The following is an 18,318-nucleotide window of genomic DNA, read 5'->3' on the forward strand; positions in this document are numbered from 1 at the left end:
CCCTAAAAATGTGCCTGGAAATATTCATTCAGGACTTGATTATTCACCGTAGGCAAAGTGTTTCTAAAACATAATGCTATTAGACTAAGAGAGTGTTACTTCTTACAAATTATAGGTTCCAGGCATTGTAGAGTCATTTTGTAATTTATGTACCATACTGCAATTAACAATTAGCAATTAACTAGAGCTGTCGGCTGCTTCCCCCACCCCGAAAAATCTTCCTACTGATATGACACCAGAAGACTGCTGTTATTTACTTCCTGACATTCCATTTGCCCAGACTCTTTAGTCTTCTGCAGAGAAATTCAGAAAACACTGAATAGATGTACTTGTTTACCATTTTGCTGGCCAATTTATTATAGGATCAGTTGATCCCACTGCGTAGTTCCTCAAAGTCAGCATTCTGCTACCAACAGGGGCAAGTGGATGCCTAAAGGCACTCATTGGGAAGGCAAGGAGACTGCCTTCATAGAATTTTATAGAGTTGGAAGGAACCCAAGGGTCATCTAGTCCAATCCCCTGCAACATTCTGCTGTTGAATGTTCCCAGCATCTTGTATTTAGAGAAATACTGCTTCTGTACACCTGTAATTTCCTTTCGTAGAGGCCAGCTAGCATCTCTGTTTGGGGACGGCCACTTGCTTGATTACTTTCAGAATGGAATCTCATGCAAACAGGGTAGCAGGAGATTTCCTCACTTTAGAATCAGCGACTTAACATTTTCACATCTAGCTCATATCTGTTGTCACTGAAATACTGTCCAAAGCAATCACCATTAGATAGATAGATGATACATAGATAGATGATAGATAGATAGATAGATAAATACAGTGGTACCTCGGGTTACATACGCTTCAGGTTACATACGCTTCAGGTTACAGACTCCGCTAACCCAGAAATAGTACCTCGGGTTAAGAACTTTGCTGCAGGATGAGAACAGAAATCGCGTGGCGGCAGTAATGAGAGGCCCCAATAGCTAAAGTGGTACCTTAGGTTAAGAACAGTTTCAGGTTAAGAACGGACCTCCAGAATGAATTAAGTATTTAACCCGAGGTACCACTGTGTGTGTGTGTGTGTGTGTGTGTGTGTGTGTGTGTGTGTGTATGGAGCTTAGACAGAATTTCTGCTTAGTTCCCAGTTAAGAACAAAAGCTCATTTAAAATAAAAGGCTTCAGCATCGCTGCAGCCAGTCTGTTGCCTGATCAAAAACATTTGCTTATATTAAGAACCGCTTGCTTGGAAAAACTCACACTTCCATGCATTCAGCTGTGTTATTACATTTATAAACCTTAAGGCGGTATCACTTCCTTCTCTTTAAAGCAGCACAGTAATTTAAGAAAGTGGTTATGCTTATCTTCTGCCAGTCAAGCACTTTGTGCATTAACAAAATATAATTTTTCCCTTCGGCAGATGGGCGTGTGTGATGTACTTCACATATGTCAATATTAGTAGTCCTCCCCAGTAGGTGATGGAGCTACTTTATTTAGCAGGGTGCATGACTGGAAGTAAAAAGGGGGGGAAACCCATTTACACTTTAATGAGTAGCGACAATGCAGCATGTCAAAGTCATGTACTCATTGCACTTTAGGAATCAGCATTATACAATTTTGCACAGGAAAACCACATTAAAGTACCACTCTTAAAGGAAATCTAGCATACCATAAAGGTTGCAAAAATACTCCTTGTATGAATGCCTAGTGGCATTTTGTACAGGAAGGTCCAATCAAGGTGAAAAGAAGCAGATCACCTGATGGTTTGTTAGTGCAGAGATAATATATGTATCTATGACAGTCTCTTTCATTAGCTTTTCAACTTGTCAAACAATAAATGCAACCTTTGACCTCGTGTACGTCTTGAATAAAGCTTGAGAAGTCTGAAATATCTCACTGATAGAACACCTTGATCGATATTTTGGCTAACTTTTTAAACTTTCAATTAAATTACATAATTAAATATGAAGGAAGGAACTATGACAAATGCTGCATTGTAAAGAAAATACAGTGCAGTAATTGTTCGCTAAAACACTGTTGGTTAAAGTGGGCAATTGGGTATATTGAACAAAAAACAGAAGCCACATTTTATAGCTGTCAATTTTGGGCTTTTCTTTAAAGCAACAGTGAAATGCCTTGTATATTGTCCTGATTTCTAGGTCCTTAATGTTCCAAAGCACTATTCCCGGGGCTGTTTTGACTAATTATAGAAATAATTACCTACTTTGAAAGTACATTTATAGGTCACTTCCTAGGAAAAAAAGAGGGAAGGAAATTCCTTATTTTAGGGCAAAAGTGCACAAAAAAGAATACGTGTGCGCATGTCTGTGTAGTCTAAACCTTTTCTTTTAAGCATTTCTAAATCACTTAATAGATAAAAATCCTAGCTTCGTACAGAAATACAATAAATAAAACCCAGTAAAACAGTGTTATAAAAACAGATAAAAAGAGGAATTCAGTAATAACAAGTTCAATCTTAAATTGACAAGACGGATGACTGGATATTTGTTGGATTTTAATGAATTACTCCTTCAAACTAAACTTCAAAAATTGCCAAGAACTGTGAAAGCATTTAGCTGTCGCCTTATTCACTGCTGTGCTTTTTAGCCCAAACAGAGTAGTAAAAATGCACACTCCTCTTTATACAAAACTAGAATCCCTTGCACTTAAGAGTACATAACTAAACATCTCTGTTCAGTTCAATGGACCTTTACTACCAGATAAGTGTATATATGATTGCATCCTGTTTTGAAGTGTCTGTTTTAAAATATGATTTAAATTAAGCTGCAGCCATTTAACAAATAATTGCCAATTAATTCAGTACTAGCAATAGTCTATTGAAGTTATTAGTCTAAATCCAAAGAACTGGATCCCAAGGGTACTTTAAACTTCAAATTTTTGTCTCTTGAATTGCAGTCCTCCATGCTACATTGTCACCAACTGGGATGTTCCAAGGGGGGGGCGGGGCGGTCTGCCCCGGATGCCATTCCAAAGGAGGGCTGACAAAATGCTGACCCCTGATCGGCAGCACCTCCCGGGGTGCGTGCCACGCCCCCTCGAACGCACGCCAGTTGTTCCACCTCTGTCACCAATAGGGATCCCCTCCCCCCGCGCCCAAGGCTCTTGGCCCTGTAGGAGTAGGAGGAATTTCCATTCCAATTTTGGTGGGGGACTGAAGCCTTTTCCCTTCTTGCAGTGAGCATCTGGCTCCCTAAACACTGCTACGCATACATCTATTTTGGATCCAACTTGACTTTGAGATTGGGTGTGGTGTGGTAAGTAAAATTCCAATGGTGCACCCAGCCACAAGTAATTTTCTGGAAGATGACCAATAATATGATAATAACTTCTGCATTCGTATAGTATTAATTCCCAAAGTACAACACATAGCATCACATCGTAAACTAGGCCAAAATCATTATACCTATATAGGGATTGAGGACTAAAGCAAATGAGCGCATGGCTAAAATGAGGTTTGAAGTGGGGATTTTCTGGTGCACAACTCATATTTGTAGCCATACACTTTCACCAGCTCCATTTTAAACGCAACGTAAGAGTTGCAATGCATTTAGGCATGCTTTAAGCCTATTGAAATTCATGAGCATAAATGGACTTTGATTATGTTTGCAGTATTTTAAGAATGGTTATCGCTAGAACAGAAACATTCATAGTTCTATATAGGAATGACAACTACACCTCTTGGCACTTTTACATGTGCTTCTCCTTGCATGTGCTCTGTGCCATGTAATGGCATTTACACATCTCTGATAGGTGCATATTTGCAACAGTTTCTTCCAGCCAGCAGTTTGCTAGATATTGGACAGGACTTTAGCAGCAGCAGCAGCACAAATCACTCTGTGTACCTTTAAAATTGGCTGAAGCTGATGTCATCAGTACTAGTATCATGACATAGTATCACACTTGAGATATTTTAATAGAATCAGCCTGTTCTATTGCAGTGAGAGGAGTTTATCTTCCCAGAGATATACGTATGTATGTAAATTAAGGTTACCAGATGTCCCCGTTTCCTGGGGACAGTCCCCAGATTTACACATCAGTCCCCTGACAAAATCCATCCCCATCAACTGAAGTTGAAAAGTGTCCCCGGATTCACTGAAAAAAATCTGGTAACCTCAATGTAAATGTATATGGGTGTGGGGGTTTTTGGTTTGTGTGCTGAACACAAACACACATATACACACACATACTCTCCCTCTTTCTGCCATAAGCTAACAAGATGGGAAATTAAATTCTAACCTAAGATCACAGTGCAAATGAAACAATACAAATACTATTCATTGTATTATCCTTATATACGATATAAAGATATCGTATATAAGGATAATACAATGAATAGTACAATCCTATTGTACTACTGTAATTTATTTCACTGATAATTAAGGTACCCCTGCCCGAAGGCCAGTCGTGTCCGACTCTAGGGTTGTGCACCCATCTCACTTAAGAGGCCGGGGGCCAGCGCTGTCCGGAGACACTTCCGGGTCACGTGGCCAGCGTGACGAAGCTGCTCTGGCGAGCCTGCACCAGCTCAGCACACGGAAATGCCGTTTACCTTCCCGCTAGAAAGCGGTACCTATTTATCTACTTGCACTTTAGGGGTGCTTTCGAACTACTAGGTGGGCAGGAGCTGGGACCGAACGACGGGAGCTCGCCCCGCCACGGGGATTCGAACCGCCGACCATGCGATCGGCAAGCCCTAGGCGCTGAGGATTTACCCACAGCGCCACCCGCGTCCCTTTCACTGATAATTACTCCCTAGTTAAATGTACACAGGAGAGAAGCCTAAACAGAGCAACAACACATCAACATCAACAAAATGAAAAGCTGCAGAGGAAGGGAAATAAATATTTTCTGAAACTTTTTAAAAACATAAATTGAGCAGGCTTGTTGGATCTTGCTGGTGAGAGAATACAGTAGCACAGAGTGATCCTCAAAAAAGCCCTATTCTTGGTAGACTACAATCCCATAGCAGATAGTGATGGCACCTGATTTTTAACGCCATAATGAAATGAAGTCTCAGTTGGGGAAAATATATTAAACTTCATTCAAAAATTATTAAAACAATAGGAAACTTTATCTGCCTTCTATATGATAGACTATTTGGTACAGTAGATGTGCTGCAGATGTAGCAACCATAACTTCATTTACAACGTATCTTAGGTTATTTTTTCATAAAGGATATTAATTTAAGCAAATCAATGCTTTACATGTACAAGAAGCAACTACCAAAATGCAGAACTGTTTGGGACCTTTCAGTGAACTCAGGTTCTTACAAACAGCAGTAACTCTTTAGGAAATACAGGGAGTTAAATGTTCTGGTGGACCACATTCCTCCAAAGGAAAAGCACATTACACTGAGTATTCTTGGACACCTGCACACATGCCAATTCAGTGAGTCAAAGCTGACTCATACATTACCAAACTTTCTATTTCCTCTTACACCTATCCACTTTTACTTGGTTTCCATCCAATTTTCAGGTTTGGCAAGTCTCATTAGCTTATGAAAACTTATGAAACCATAATCAGAAATACAGTTAGGGAACCAAATTAATTTATCTGTTTTTATAAGAAGGATTTTATTTCCCTCTATCCCTAACAGATTATGAATTAATTTCTATTTGTTTTTGTGTGGTCTAGGAAAGCACATGAAAAGTGTGCTTCTCTACACAGTTGGGTCTAATGAAAAAATTCCTTATGGATCCTTTATAACTTTTTCACATTGAACTTAATGCAACTGTGATACTTCAGTTGGTAGAAATCTCAGGGTCATAGGTTGAAGCCTTACATTGGGAGAAAGTTTCCCGTGCTGTAGGGATTGGCCTAGATGACTTCATGATCCCATCCAACTCTTCAAGTCTATGATTCTTTGAATATTCACACTAAGTGATTACTGCTATGAGCAATTTTGCTTAATGATAGTATGTCTTGTGTTGATGACACTGTTGTCGTCATTTAAAAGGCACAGAAAGAATATGCATTCTCAAAATCTACTGTTTGGTTCCCCTCAACCCAATGTTTTAAAACAATTGATTAAACTCAAGTGCATGCCATTAAAACTTGCTAAAAATCTTGCTGTACAGACTGACATCCACCGCTTAACACCAATATCCTTGCCTTGTCTTTGGGAATCTTGCATAGGCCTCCCCAAGCAATTACAAACAGGTGTACTGGGTTTTGGAGCACCATCATCTTCAAAAACATACATGCTGCTTGAAATGATGTTGTGCTTTCATTGTGGGCCTAAATAATAGAGATCCTGCCACAGATCCCTTTATGTTGCCATCCATTTGTCTTGGGAGACCATAGAGGAGTGTGCCTTGGGGAGCGAAGTCAAACCATTGGAAAATTACAGTGTATGCTGTGGCTGTGGAGACCGATACAGGAGAGGCACGTCCCCTTACATAGTAACAAGTAATGTTACTTTTCCTCCAAGAAGGGTGCTTTTTCCTTTCGTAAAAATAATTCTGACAAACAAGTAGCTGAAACATACCTTTGAAAGATCTCTGAAGTTTCCTGGCAAGGTTAGATCCAACTCCTCCGATTCATAATTTGTTAATACCCATGGAAATACAGGGTATTGGTTTAGATCATTATATGTACGTCCTGAAAATGGTGGAGGGAAAAGTGGAAGATACGGAATGGTTATTAAACAGGACAAGTGAACAACTGATAAAAAACAGAATACACCAATCAAAGATTTTTCTTCACATCCGTGTAATATCACATTCTGAATTTCACCTATTTTGAGAAAAATAGCTACACAAAACAATGAGTCAGTGTGTCTGGACTAGATGACCCTCAGAATCCCTTCCAACTCTACAATTCCGTGATTCTATGAAAATTATAGCATAAGCAGGCTACCATTTACATGTATTTTATTTGCACGCAAGTTCTTTTCATGCAGAATAAACATGCGTTGGGGGGACGTAGAATCACAGTGCCACACACAATATACATGTGTAAACTTTCTCTCCTCAAGCAGGAATCCTGACCCTGGGGTACCTGGTTGTGCAAAGAAAGAACCTACACACAAACGAATTATATGCATGTAAGCCCTGTGCAAAAGATCCAATGGACACGTGGAGATCAGAATGAGGCCACTCCCTCCTCCCTCAACAGCCATTCACTCTACCCTATTTGGTCACTTGCAAAGGACTTGAATGCAAATCTCAGATACAACACCCTAAGACTTGTGAGCATCTCCAAGCTTGATGCAGCTCACAACCCCTGTTTTGCAGCCTGTCATGTATATTAGACACACACACACCCTTTTCTCAATCCTAGGGAGGCATAAAATCAGACCTTTCCTTTCCAAGGTAAGCTTAACGAATTGCAGGTTATACAACCTTGCATTCTTTAGCAACACCTCACACATTTAGGCAATGCAAACGTTTTAGCACTCTTGATATGATGTAGTTCAAATGTGCTGGCTGGATCAACCTGCAATAAACTCTGCCATCAGAAGAAAGAGTTGGAGAGCCCATGTTCAGGAGCAGCACGCAGACAACGGAATCTGCACAGCTTACTCTGTGTGTGCATCTGTTGGGGGAAAGGAACTTGCTTCCCTTACTCTGTGAGTATCAGGCATTGCAGTTGCCTGCTGCACAGCACTAAGCCAACCAGGAGAGGCTTAAAAAGGAATTTGTTTTTTCCCCATGCAGTCCTTAGTTGTTTGTACATAAGACTTTTCATAGATGTATTCCTTATCCAAATAATGAATTGCAGAAATGCGAGCCTCTATTGGTGTATGTCTTACCTTTACTGAAGGAGCAGATTTTCCTTCAACTAGGCTTATAGAGATTAATGTTAAAGGCTGAATATTAAATATTGCAAGCCTATGACACTAATCTACTTGAACAATAAAAACTGAGGCCCAGAAAATGAGATCTCAGAAATACTGGAATATGTTTCTTCATTAAAAATAACTTTTTAATTAAACCATCCAATTTAATGTTTTTATATGGCACTTCAGTCTTGAAGGTAAAGTGATGTAGAGACAGCTGACAAAGAAATTATAACTGCAATTCCTTGGTGAAAATGTTAATGACAGCAAAATATTGTTTAATTAGATGATTGCAGCATCTGGATTAACACTCTTTAAAAGCGATGTTCCTGTGCTTGTCTACTTCTTCACACTTTACAGACATTTTGTCATCTCTAGGTCATTAGGAAAGAATTTTTAATGGTTTTTCTAGATGCAAGCAGTTCAAGTTACATCTAATTAGATGACAATAATAAGCCCAACACATGCAGTAGCTAAATATATACATAATTAACCAGTGAGGGCTTGTACATCACAGAGTAAAAAAGTGGAAAATGCTAAATGGAGAGGGAAGAAGTAGGGCTGAATTCGTTACCTGAATATGTCAATTTTCTACTAACATGTTAAAAATACTTTCCATCCGAAATAAAGAGAATATTGCTCACCCTTTTAAGTGTATGATTTTCAGCTAACTATATGTGTGAATATTCATTTTTACTAATTAGAGCTTTAACATTTTATGTTTTAGTTAAGAAATACTTTCCACTTCTTATAGAATATCATTTACAACCAAGTCTGCATGCTCTTCTTTCTCATTCACTATTTTCTGTTTTGACATATGAGGTATATTATTTTTTATTTTATCTATATCTATATCTATATCTATATCTGAAGCATGATTAATCTGCTACCTAAAAACAGATGCAAGTATTGCAGTGAGACATAATTCTGGCTGCTAGACTGAACCACCTGACTCTTCCATCTTTTCCAGTGGAAGGATGTTTTATTAATATTATAGTAATTAAAGTGAGAGTGTACTGCTTGCAGTTCTGTTCTTTTTAATTGCTTATTACATATAGCATCTTTCATTTTCTAGTGAGAAAAGTGGTGCTGAATCAGTAAAAGTAGTGGTTTCTCCTTCTCCTCTCTATAAATCAGGGGATTCCTGAGAATTGTGCAGAGTCAGAATTTTATAGATAATTCTGACTGCTCAATTCTCAAGAATTCCCAGTCAGGAAGTCCTATGTCTACAAAATGAAGACAAAAGCCAGGGGCAGGCAGAGTATAAAACTTAGACTGACTGATAAGTAGCAGAGTGCCATGTTTACCTTTGGAAAAAGAAAAAGAAACCACACAGCGCTGTAAACATGATGAAATATGTCCAGTGACAAGAGGGGCAGAGAAGAGGTGAAGACCTTGGGAGCAGAACGAAGTAGAGAGAAAGCAACTGGGTATGCTTGTCAAAAGAAGAGACAACCATTTTGACTGCAAACTACAGATACAGTTATGGAAGCGATGAGATGTTCGCCTTACTTTTAGCAACTTCCTTGCTGCTTTGTTATTGTTATTTTATTAGCGAATAGATTTTGCAGTTCTTTGATTGATTTAGAGCATTATTTTAAAATGGATGAGATTAGTATATGAGCAACGTCTGCAAATCCATTAAGATTAACTAGAGTGCAATCCTATTCTTATTTATGTAGAAGCAAGCCCACAATGGGGCTTACTCCCAGTTAAATATGTATAGGATTGCAGCCTCTAAACTCAGTGGCACTTACTTCTGAGTAGACATATACAGGATTACACTGTAAATCTCCTAAAGCTCTAATCTGTAAATGTATTATTATATTCCTATTCTGCTTTGTGAACAGATTAAGAAAGATTCATGTAGTGAATCTCATTTATGCATCAATAACTTCTGTTGAGCTCACTGAATACAGATTTAGATCTGGTCCCTAACCATTATTACCATCCATGACAGCTATGTTACTTACTCCTTTATCATCAAAACTTTATTTGATGAGGAGTGTAACTGCATCAAGCAAGGCGCTTATCTCCCTCAAACAAATGGATAGGCAAAAGGAAGGAAGAAGGACTAGCTAGCAGTAAATGTAACACATTTTTGTTTTTAAAGGTATCCACAGAAAATCCAGAATCCGTGTCAAGCTAGTTAGCTTAATGTGTATGGGTAAACTGGTGGAAAGCATGAATGAAGGAAAATATCAATCATATAGAAAAACAAGTCTTGCGTAAGATGAAACAACACGGTTTCTGCATATACAAGTTCCATCTCTCTCTGTTTAGAGTTCTTTGAGAATGTTAAGCATGTGGATAGCAGTGTATACTAGAGATGGATGGTTTAGCCTATTTCATGTGTTTATTCATAAATTTGTTCAGTCCAATTTCTGCATTAATCTGTGGATTTTTAAAATTTAAACAGCTGTACGAAAATTCATATATGCATACATATTTTGTCTCAATGCACTCATTTCCAAATGTATTTGATCCTAAAATACATACTTTTAAATTGACGTCTGTGTGTGTCTTCATTCAAAAACTGTATCATTAAATTTAGAGGTGTAAAATCTGAAGATTTACATTCTGATCTGTATATAATTCTAAGAGGTGCAAATTAGGTTAGTTCACTTAAATATACAAACCAAGCAAAATTATTCTCCATCCTTAATGTTTACTTGGATTTTCAAAAAGCTTTCAACAAAGTCCCTCTCCAAGGCACTTAAGTAAACGTAGCAGTCATGGAATAAAAGGGCAGGTCTTCTTAGACATCAGTAATTGGTTAAAGAACAGTAAGCAAAGATTTAAGACGCAATGGACAATTCTCACAGTGAAGGGATGTAGGAAGAAGTGTGGTCCCCAAGGACCAGCGTTTTTAACTTGTTTGTAAGTGGTGTAGAGGAGGTGGTGTCAACCTTTTTGGGCCCATGGGCCCATTTGCAAACCAGATAATCTATTGTGGCCACCACAACCTATTATATTGCCTACAATATAATGCATCTTTCAAGGTTATTTTCAGCAGGGGGAGGGGACTGTTGGGCACCAGGAAACAATCCCTGTCCTAGAGCTAGGATGAGCAAGAGGGCAATTCAGTGCAAGTGTAAACTGATGCACAATGGTGCAAAAAAATCCTAATTTCACATATACACTGATGGATTCTGAGCTGATGGTGATTGGTCAGGAAAAGATTATGAATAGCTCAATGAAAACACTGTGTATGACAACTGTGGCAAATTCCATTATAGGGACGAATTAAGAAAGGGATTGAAAACTTGCTAATAACACAATATCTGTATAAAAATATTTAATGCAACATATTTGGACTACTGTGAACAATTTTGTTTGCCAGATCTCAGAAAGGATATTACAGAACTGAAAATGGCAACCAATTCTGATGAGAGGAATGAAGCAACTCCTTTATGCAGAAACTGCTGGGGTTTTTTAGTTGGGGGGGGGGGGAGAGAGAGAGAACCAGACAAGAAAGGAGTTAAAATTATGCATGATGTGCAGAAAGCGAATAAAGAGACTATTGATAGGGTCATCCAATGGGCGATTCTGGACAGAAAAAGTAAGTACTTCTTCACAAAGAACTTAATAAATGTATTAAATTTGCTATGGCAATAGCCATCAACTTAGATGGTTTTAAAGGGGTACTGGACAAATTTATGGAGGATAAAGTCTTCAATGGCTACTAGCAACAATAACCATATACTGCCTCCAGGGCTGGAGTCACTATGCCTCTGAATGCCAGTTGCGGGGAAGAACTATGGGAGAGGGCTATTGTCTTAAGATCTTCAGCTTATGCGCTTCCAACAGAAACATGGTTGGTCACTCTGGGAACAGAATGCTGGATGAGATGGGCCTCTGGTCTACTCCAACAGGGCTCTTACGCCTTTATGGCTAAGGCAACGCAGTGGGTTCAATGAAAGATGACCCAAGATGTCTCTGTTCATTTATTTAGGCAAGGGAAAACTCGAAAATGAAATGGTTGCTGCTAAGTGAGTTCTTACATCTCAAAGCAGGTGGAAAGGAGACAAAAAAATATAGAAAAATCTTGATAAAGGGAAATCTACAATAATACTAGGCTACCAAATGGGACAGCTATCAGGATTCTTGAGCTAATTTATGTGAATTTTTTTGAGCACTCTAAGTGCTATATAAATGCTAGATATTATCATTAAAGTATTTATAGCATACTAGCTTAAGAAAGTTAATGTCATTGCATAATGATCCACTATTATGGTAGGTTATTCTAACATCTAAAATTCATTAAATGGGATTTATGGCTCTACATAGTACTGAATTATTACTGTAATAAATCCCATGCTGCAGACTAACAAATTAATCATACTGAGTAATTTTCAAAGTGAAATGTATCTGGTCTGCATGGTTTTGCCTGGCCCAGGCCTAAGCATGACTTACTAACCATATATTTATAGAATATGATACAAAATAAATACCAACATGTTTGCACATTTTTCATATATTTTTGTGTGTGTGTGTGTGTGTGTGTGTGTGTGTGTGTGTGTATGTGTGTATTCCTTCGGCTCCTACCTAAGGCTCAATGGACATTCAGCTGAATTTCATTCCACCTGAGAAAATTTACCTGTGGCAAGATTTGTATTATTTTTGGATGCTGTGATGTTGATATATTAATGGTACAACAACACCATGCTGTTGTATGCTAACAGTAAATCTTTGTATATCATTTTATATTTCAAGCCAGCATGCATTAATTAGTTTCAAGTGCTAGTCAGACCCACCTCTCATTAAGTCATGTAGAAAGGTTTTGAATCGTGGGCCTAATTTTAAAGATCAGTTCTCATGCATTCCAGTTCAAGGTGCTAAAAAAGGGAAGATGCTGCAATTTAATCATAACACCACCTAGGTGACATCTGTACTAGGCAGGATACTACTGTTATTTTGCTGTCTAGTTGCTGTTGCTAAGAATGACGAAGTAGCGAAATTACATTTTCCCATTATTATTTCCAGACACACACTGGCAATGGTTTGTTGACTCTAATAAAGCTTCAGACAAAGCTGTCAGCAGAGGAAATGGCAGAAGGAGAGCAAAGAACAACCACCACCACAATAAATAAATTTGAAGTCTGGGTGATAGGTTGTGCATTTTTCGATAAAATTTAATGTGAGTTTTTCAGAATCTATCATACAGCCACAGCTAAATTCCAGATAGATAAGTGTATTCTATCAAGTCACGGTGCTCAAGAAGTTGACAAACATAAACATATTATGAAGGATTAAAGAGACAAAAGACTTACCTGCTATAGTATTGAGAAACATCAAATACTCAAAGTTTGAAATCTCCCTTCGTTGCCAACGCTGAGTCATATTGGAAGATTTATACAGTTGACGGGGAGTGGCCAGAGAAATTCGTCTAGGAATTAAATTTAAAGAACACATTCTAATAGTTGTTTCTATATTGCAAACTTACTAGCATTTTATAACTCAGAATTATGTATTCTTTTTCACACCATTGTTGAAAAAGACTTAGTTGTTATTAGAACATATAGAATATATGTTAACAGGAACACTAGATGTAAAGACTGGATTCACAATCCAATCCAATATAATTATAGTAGTACTTTCATGAATCTTTTAAAATTTAATTGAACTTGTATGAGAGTAGCTGCACAGAACTGCAATCAGACAATGGACTGGATGAGAGCCAACAAACTGAAGCTCAATCCAGGTAAAGCTGAGGCACTGCTAGTGGGTGGTTCGCGACACTAGTTTACCTGCTTTTGATGGGGTTATACTCCATTTGAAGGGGTGGGTATGTGGTTTGGGGGATACTTCTGCATCCATTGCTGTCACTTGGGGCTCAGGTGGCCTCAGTGGTACAGAATGCCTTCCATCAGCTGCACCCCTATCTGGACAAGGATAGCCTGTGCCGTCTGTGCTCTGGTAATTCTAGGCTAGATTATTGCAACATGCTATATGTAGGGTTGCCTGTCAAGATAGTTCAGAAACTTGAGTTGGTGCAAAATTTGGCAGCCAGGTAGCTCACGGGGGCAAGATGGTTTGAGCATATTTCACCGATCCTAGCCCAACTGTACTGGGTTCCAATTAGTTACTGCACACAGTTCAAAGGGCTGGTATTAAATGTTTCAGGATCACAATACTTCAAAAACTACCTTTCTCCATATGAACCTGCTTGGATCATCGTCTGAGGCCTTTCTTGGTGTGCCTCCTTTAAGAGAGGTCTGGATTGCGACAACACGAGAATGGGTCTTTTCTGTGATAACTTCCTATTTGTGGAATGCTCTCTGCCCGGAAGCTTGCCTGGCACATTCATATATTTATGCACCAGGAGAAAACATTTCTCTTTTACCAGGCCTTTGGCTTTATGGCCTTTAAATGGGTTTTTTTTTTGGGGGGGTTACTGGTTTTTATTGTTCTTGTTTTTATTGTGCATTTTGTGTTCTCATTTTCTATTTTTATGTTGTGATCTTCGGATGAAGGGTGGTATACAAATTTAAATAAATAGTCGTAGTAGTTCCTGCTTAAAATCTCACTTGTACCATGAATTCACTCAGTAGTCTTAAGCAAGCCCTTCTCTTACAGCTTATTGGTCTCATCTGCTGGATGGGGATCATATTAACTAACCTTATAGACTTATTATAAGAACTGTTATGTATTTGGTGTAAAAGAACCCGCAGAAATCATATATGCAATATAATTAACTTTGTACGATACAGAATGGTGGAGTAGAACAATTTGTTCCACTCACATTTTGGAAATGTTGGAATATTTTATTTCACTCACAGTATTAGTACAATCTACTTATTTTTAGGCATTACTTGGATCCTTTAAGGGCTTTTATTTTTGGATGCTACCTTCTGATTTGACAGAATATGATGCAAAACAAATCTCTTCTGATAGCTTCCTACTGGTAAGATAGCTGAAGAAATTCATGGAGTGTGAATTACTGTGGCAGAGTTAAATAAATTATGCACAGTAAATTGGTTCCATGCCCTTATGTTTCAAATAAGGTAGGAAGGACACACTACTGTGGTGTTTTCTAAATCTGCCCAGCTTTGATCAATTCACATTACCTTTTGGATATACTACCGCAAATGTGTATATGGAAATGTTACTTTTGTTTATTGGAAAACAGCAACATCTCAACAGACCAAGGAAGCAATATTCCCTAAGCACTTGTGTGTCAGCAGGACTAGTAAGCATTTCAGTAGGAGATGGGAGAGCGTTGGTTGGTGAACTGTGTCCTATGAGGCTGGGAGTTAACAAAATCTTCTAAATAACCAGTATCCCTACCATTGGGAGCATCCTTATCATGTTTATGACATTTTAAACATAAGTAAATTCCTTACATACATTTTCTGTGCTGTTAGCATTAAATGCCAGTGAACAGGCACCCCTACATAAAAATCTAATTTCTACACAAAGGGATAAAGAGTCTCTGACTTGTAACAGTAGAGTAGGCAACATTTTTTAAAAATCAAAACAGTGAAAGATCCACACACTATTTAAACAATAATTTTCCTGTAAGTGGAACAGACTAAAATACAATGATGGTGAAGGTGGAATTTTCTAATTATACTTAAAAAAGAATGTATATTATAAGTAATTTAGGCTGCAATTGTAAACATACTTTCCTGTGAGTCGCCAATGAAGTCAGTGGGACGGAATAAACATTTATAGAATTGCACTGTTAAAAACTAATCTGTTAATTCCATCTTGATGACGATTCCAGAACACCTGGCAGTAGCCTGTTTAACAATTATGATTCCTGTCTGAACAGGAAGCGATCTGAGAGTGAATGGACATGACACCCACAAATGATTTTACTTGAAAGTAATGCAATGTTTCCGTGACTATGATCACTGACGCATGATAGATGCTCCACATAATCGAGCTTTCATGCATTATCATCACATGACAATCTTGTGTGAATCTACTCTGAAGTTACCACAAAAGAAAACAGGAAATAAGATATATCATGATACCTAGCTTGTGGCAAGCCATAGCTGGTTCCTACTCCAACACGAGGTAAGCTGTACACAACCTTTTTGACTGTTGCTTGGTCAGGAAAATTGAACATTACGGAAGCTGTTGGACAACCAGAATTGAGATGTTAGGAACTGACTAATGTGCAAACAGATGTTTCTGTGTACAACACCTCATGATATCTCACACAAAAAATACATTTATTTATAAGTAAAAGTATTACTGTACAGCCCACTCACATACAATATCAAGGTGCCGCAATAAATAAAATATAATAAAATGATGCAAAATAGTCACAAGAATGACTTGCTCATAATCATAAGCAACTGAATAGGTCTCTTGGCATACAGAGTCTTCAAGAGACGTCTAAAGATTAACAGTGACGCCTGGTGTTATTCTAATAAATAAATAAATAAATAAATGCATATTTTAATAAATCTATATGATAATGTATATTTATTTATTAAACTATTTTTAGCCCAGCTAAAAATCTCAGGGTGCAAGTAATATTTTACACATAGTATAAAATAACAGTTACACTGCTGTACATAAGATCACAACCAATCAGCAAATCTCATCAAACTGGGAGGCCCAATATCAACTACAGTTTGCATGACCCAAAGGCCTGCATAAACAGGCAGCTCTTAACTTGGTGGCAAAAGAAGACCACTGATGGTGTCAGCTGAATCTCTGAGGGGAGAGTATTATGCAGCTGGGACTCCACAGCCATGAAGCCATCTCTTTCATCTCCATATTGATATATAGTTACCAAAGAAGGGAGGTAAGAAAAGGTCATTGGCTGTAACTTTATCCTTCTATGAAACCAAGGCACTTTAAAGGACCCTTCTCAGATTCCTACATAGAAAGGTAGGCAGATCTTTACTGTGGATCAAGGTCCTATCTTGCAGAAAACCATACTCCGGAAGAAAGGTGCACATTCACCCGATCAGTCCTGTAGCACACTGAGCAGAATGCTCATTGGTTAAAAATTCACCAGAACTGCTGTTTGTTCATACCAATTACATTGCTTTAATGTTGTGGTGATTAACACAGCTTTTTACATCTAAAATACATACTTGGATCCTTTGAAAAGTGACACTTGTTTTACATAATTGCTTATTTGGGCGTAAAAGTTAATTCCTGAAGTGTTATTTCCTGGTATACATATACACCACCCATTCTATAACACAATGGACAGACAATTTTCTCCTCTGATTTATAACTAATAGCCTCCATATTTTGGACTCAGTTGTGGGGGAATACAATATCAGCTTTGTATTACACAAGAACATTCCAGTAATTTCAGTGATGTTTGCAGATCATTTCCAGGAGAATTCACTGTGCTCAAATGAAGAGTTAATTGTTAGGTTTATTTTTTTTTGCAATACACAGATTTTATGCTACCAACAAATTCATCAGATGGCAAGGTTACACTCTTAGCTGTTTAAAATTCATTATATTTTGAAGTCTAATAATTTTAAAGCATTATGTTGTTGTTTAAACAATTAGTGTGAGGACATAAGAAGGGCCTGCTGGATCAGGCCAGTGGACCATCTAGTCTAGCAACCTGTTCTCACAGTGGTCAATTATACACCTATGGGAAACCCAAAAGCCATTACCTGAGAGGAACAGCACTCTACCCCCTTGCAAGTCTCAGTATCTGGTATTCAGGGGCATACTGCCTCTGACAGCCAAGTAGAACATAGCCATTGTTCTACTCATAGCTGTTGATAAAGCATATCATGTGGCCTATCAGAGATATATCAGGTAGGATCCGAATTTCACCTTCTGTGGATGGAAAAGCTCCTTCCCATAGCCAATATTTGCTAACAAATAAAAACAAAATTACTTTGATAACCTGAAGTCAATCACATTTGTTGTTAATATTTTGTTCATGAACTGCACCAAATATTTTATCTAAAACTGAGTAAAATTCAGAATATGAGCCATCCCACTACAGCAGCTGGGGCTCAGTGAAGCCTCCTCTTTCCCACTGTCCCATGCATTGGCATGTATGGATCATTACTTCTGCCTGGAAACAAAAAGTGAGAAACTAAATATCACTTCCGGATGCACATTTTCAGATCTGGTAGGTTTTCTTAGTTTTTAAACAGATGTACAAATACTTTATTCAAAACATGCATTGAACATACTTCTGTTTGCCATGAACACCTCCAAGGCTGTATTCTGAAGAAGGTAACGTCTTGAGAAAACAGCTCGAATTTCGCTGAACATCCATTTTCCATGAAGGCCTTCTGTATAAGCAAGAACCTACAAAAGAAAAAGAACACTTTTTGACTTGTGATTTTGGTGCTACTAATAAAAACCGACTTATGCTTAAGTATTATTATTTTCCTGTATCTTAAAGAATTCTTTTTATGTGATATGATGCCATTCCCCCCCTGTTTGCTGGGCAATGTCACACTTTAAAAAGATCACCTCCTGCCAAATCTGGCGACCCTATGAATCATCAGCCACCTATTCTAAGGGAACTGAGATGAAAGAAAACCCCTGAGAAAATCCTGTTACTGAAAGAAATGTTGGT

The 18,318-nt window shown here is 38.0% G+C and overlaps 1 protein-coding gene across 7 annotated transcripts in view; it reads right to left on the reverse strand.

The window, feature by feature from the left end:
- NBEA (neurobeachin) overlaps positions 1-18,318 on the reverse strand; it is a 361,568-nt gene that overhangs the window by 70,582 nt on the left and 272,668 nt on the right. For all 7 annotated transcript variants that reach the window (XM_083608943.1, XM_083608944.1, XM_083608945.1 and 4 more), the window contains 4 exons: positions 17,927-18,044; positions 15,773-15,875; positions 13,064-13,179; positions 6,498-6,610 (listed from right to left, as the gene is read on the reverse strand). In XM_083608943.1, coding sequence (XP_083465069.1) covers positions 6,498-6,610; positions 13,064-13,179; positions 15,773-15,875; positions 17,927-18,044 — 450 coding nt within the window. The remainder of the gene's footprint in view (positions 1-6,497; positions 6,611-13,063; positions 13,180-15,772; positions 15,876-17,926; positions 18,045-18,318) is intronic.

This window comes from Podarcis filfolensis, assembly GCF_964270895.1.
Source record: "Podarcis filfolensis genome assembly, chromosome: 4".
Classification (NCBI taxonomy): Eukaryota; Metazoa; Chordata; class Lepidosauria; order Squamata; family Lacertidae; genus Podarcis; species Podarcis filfolensis.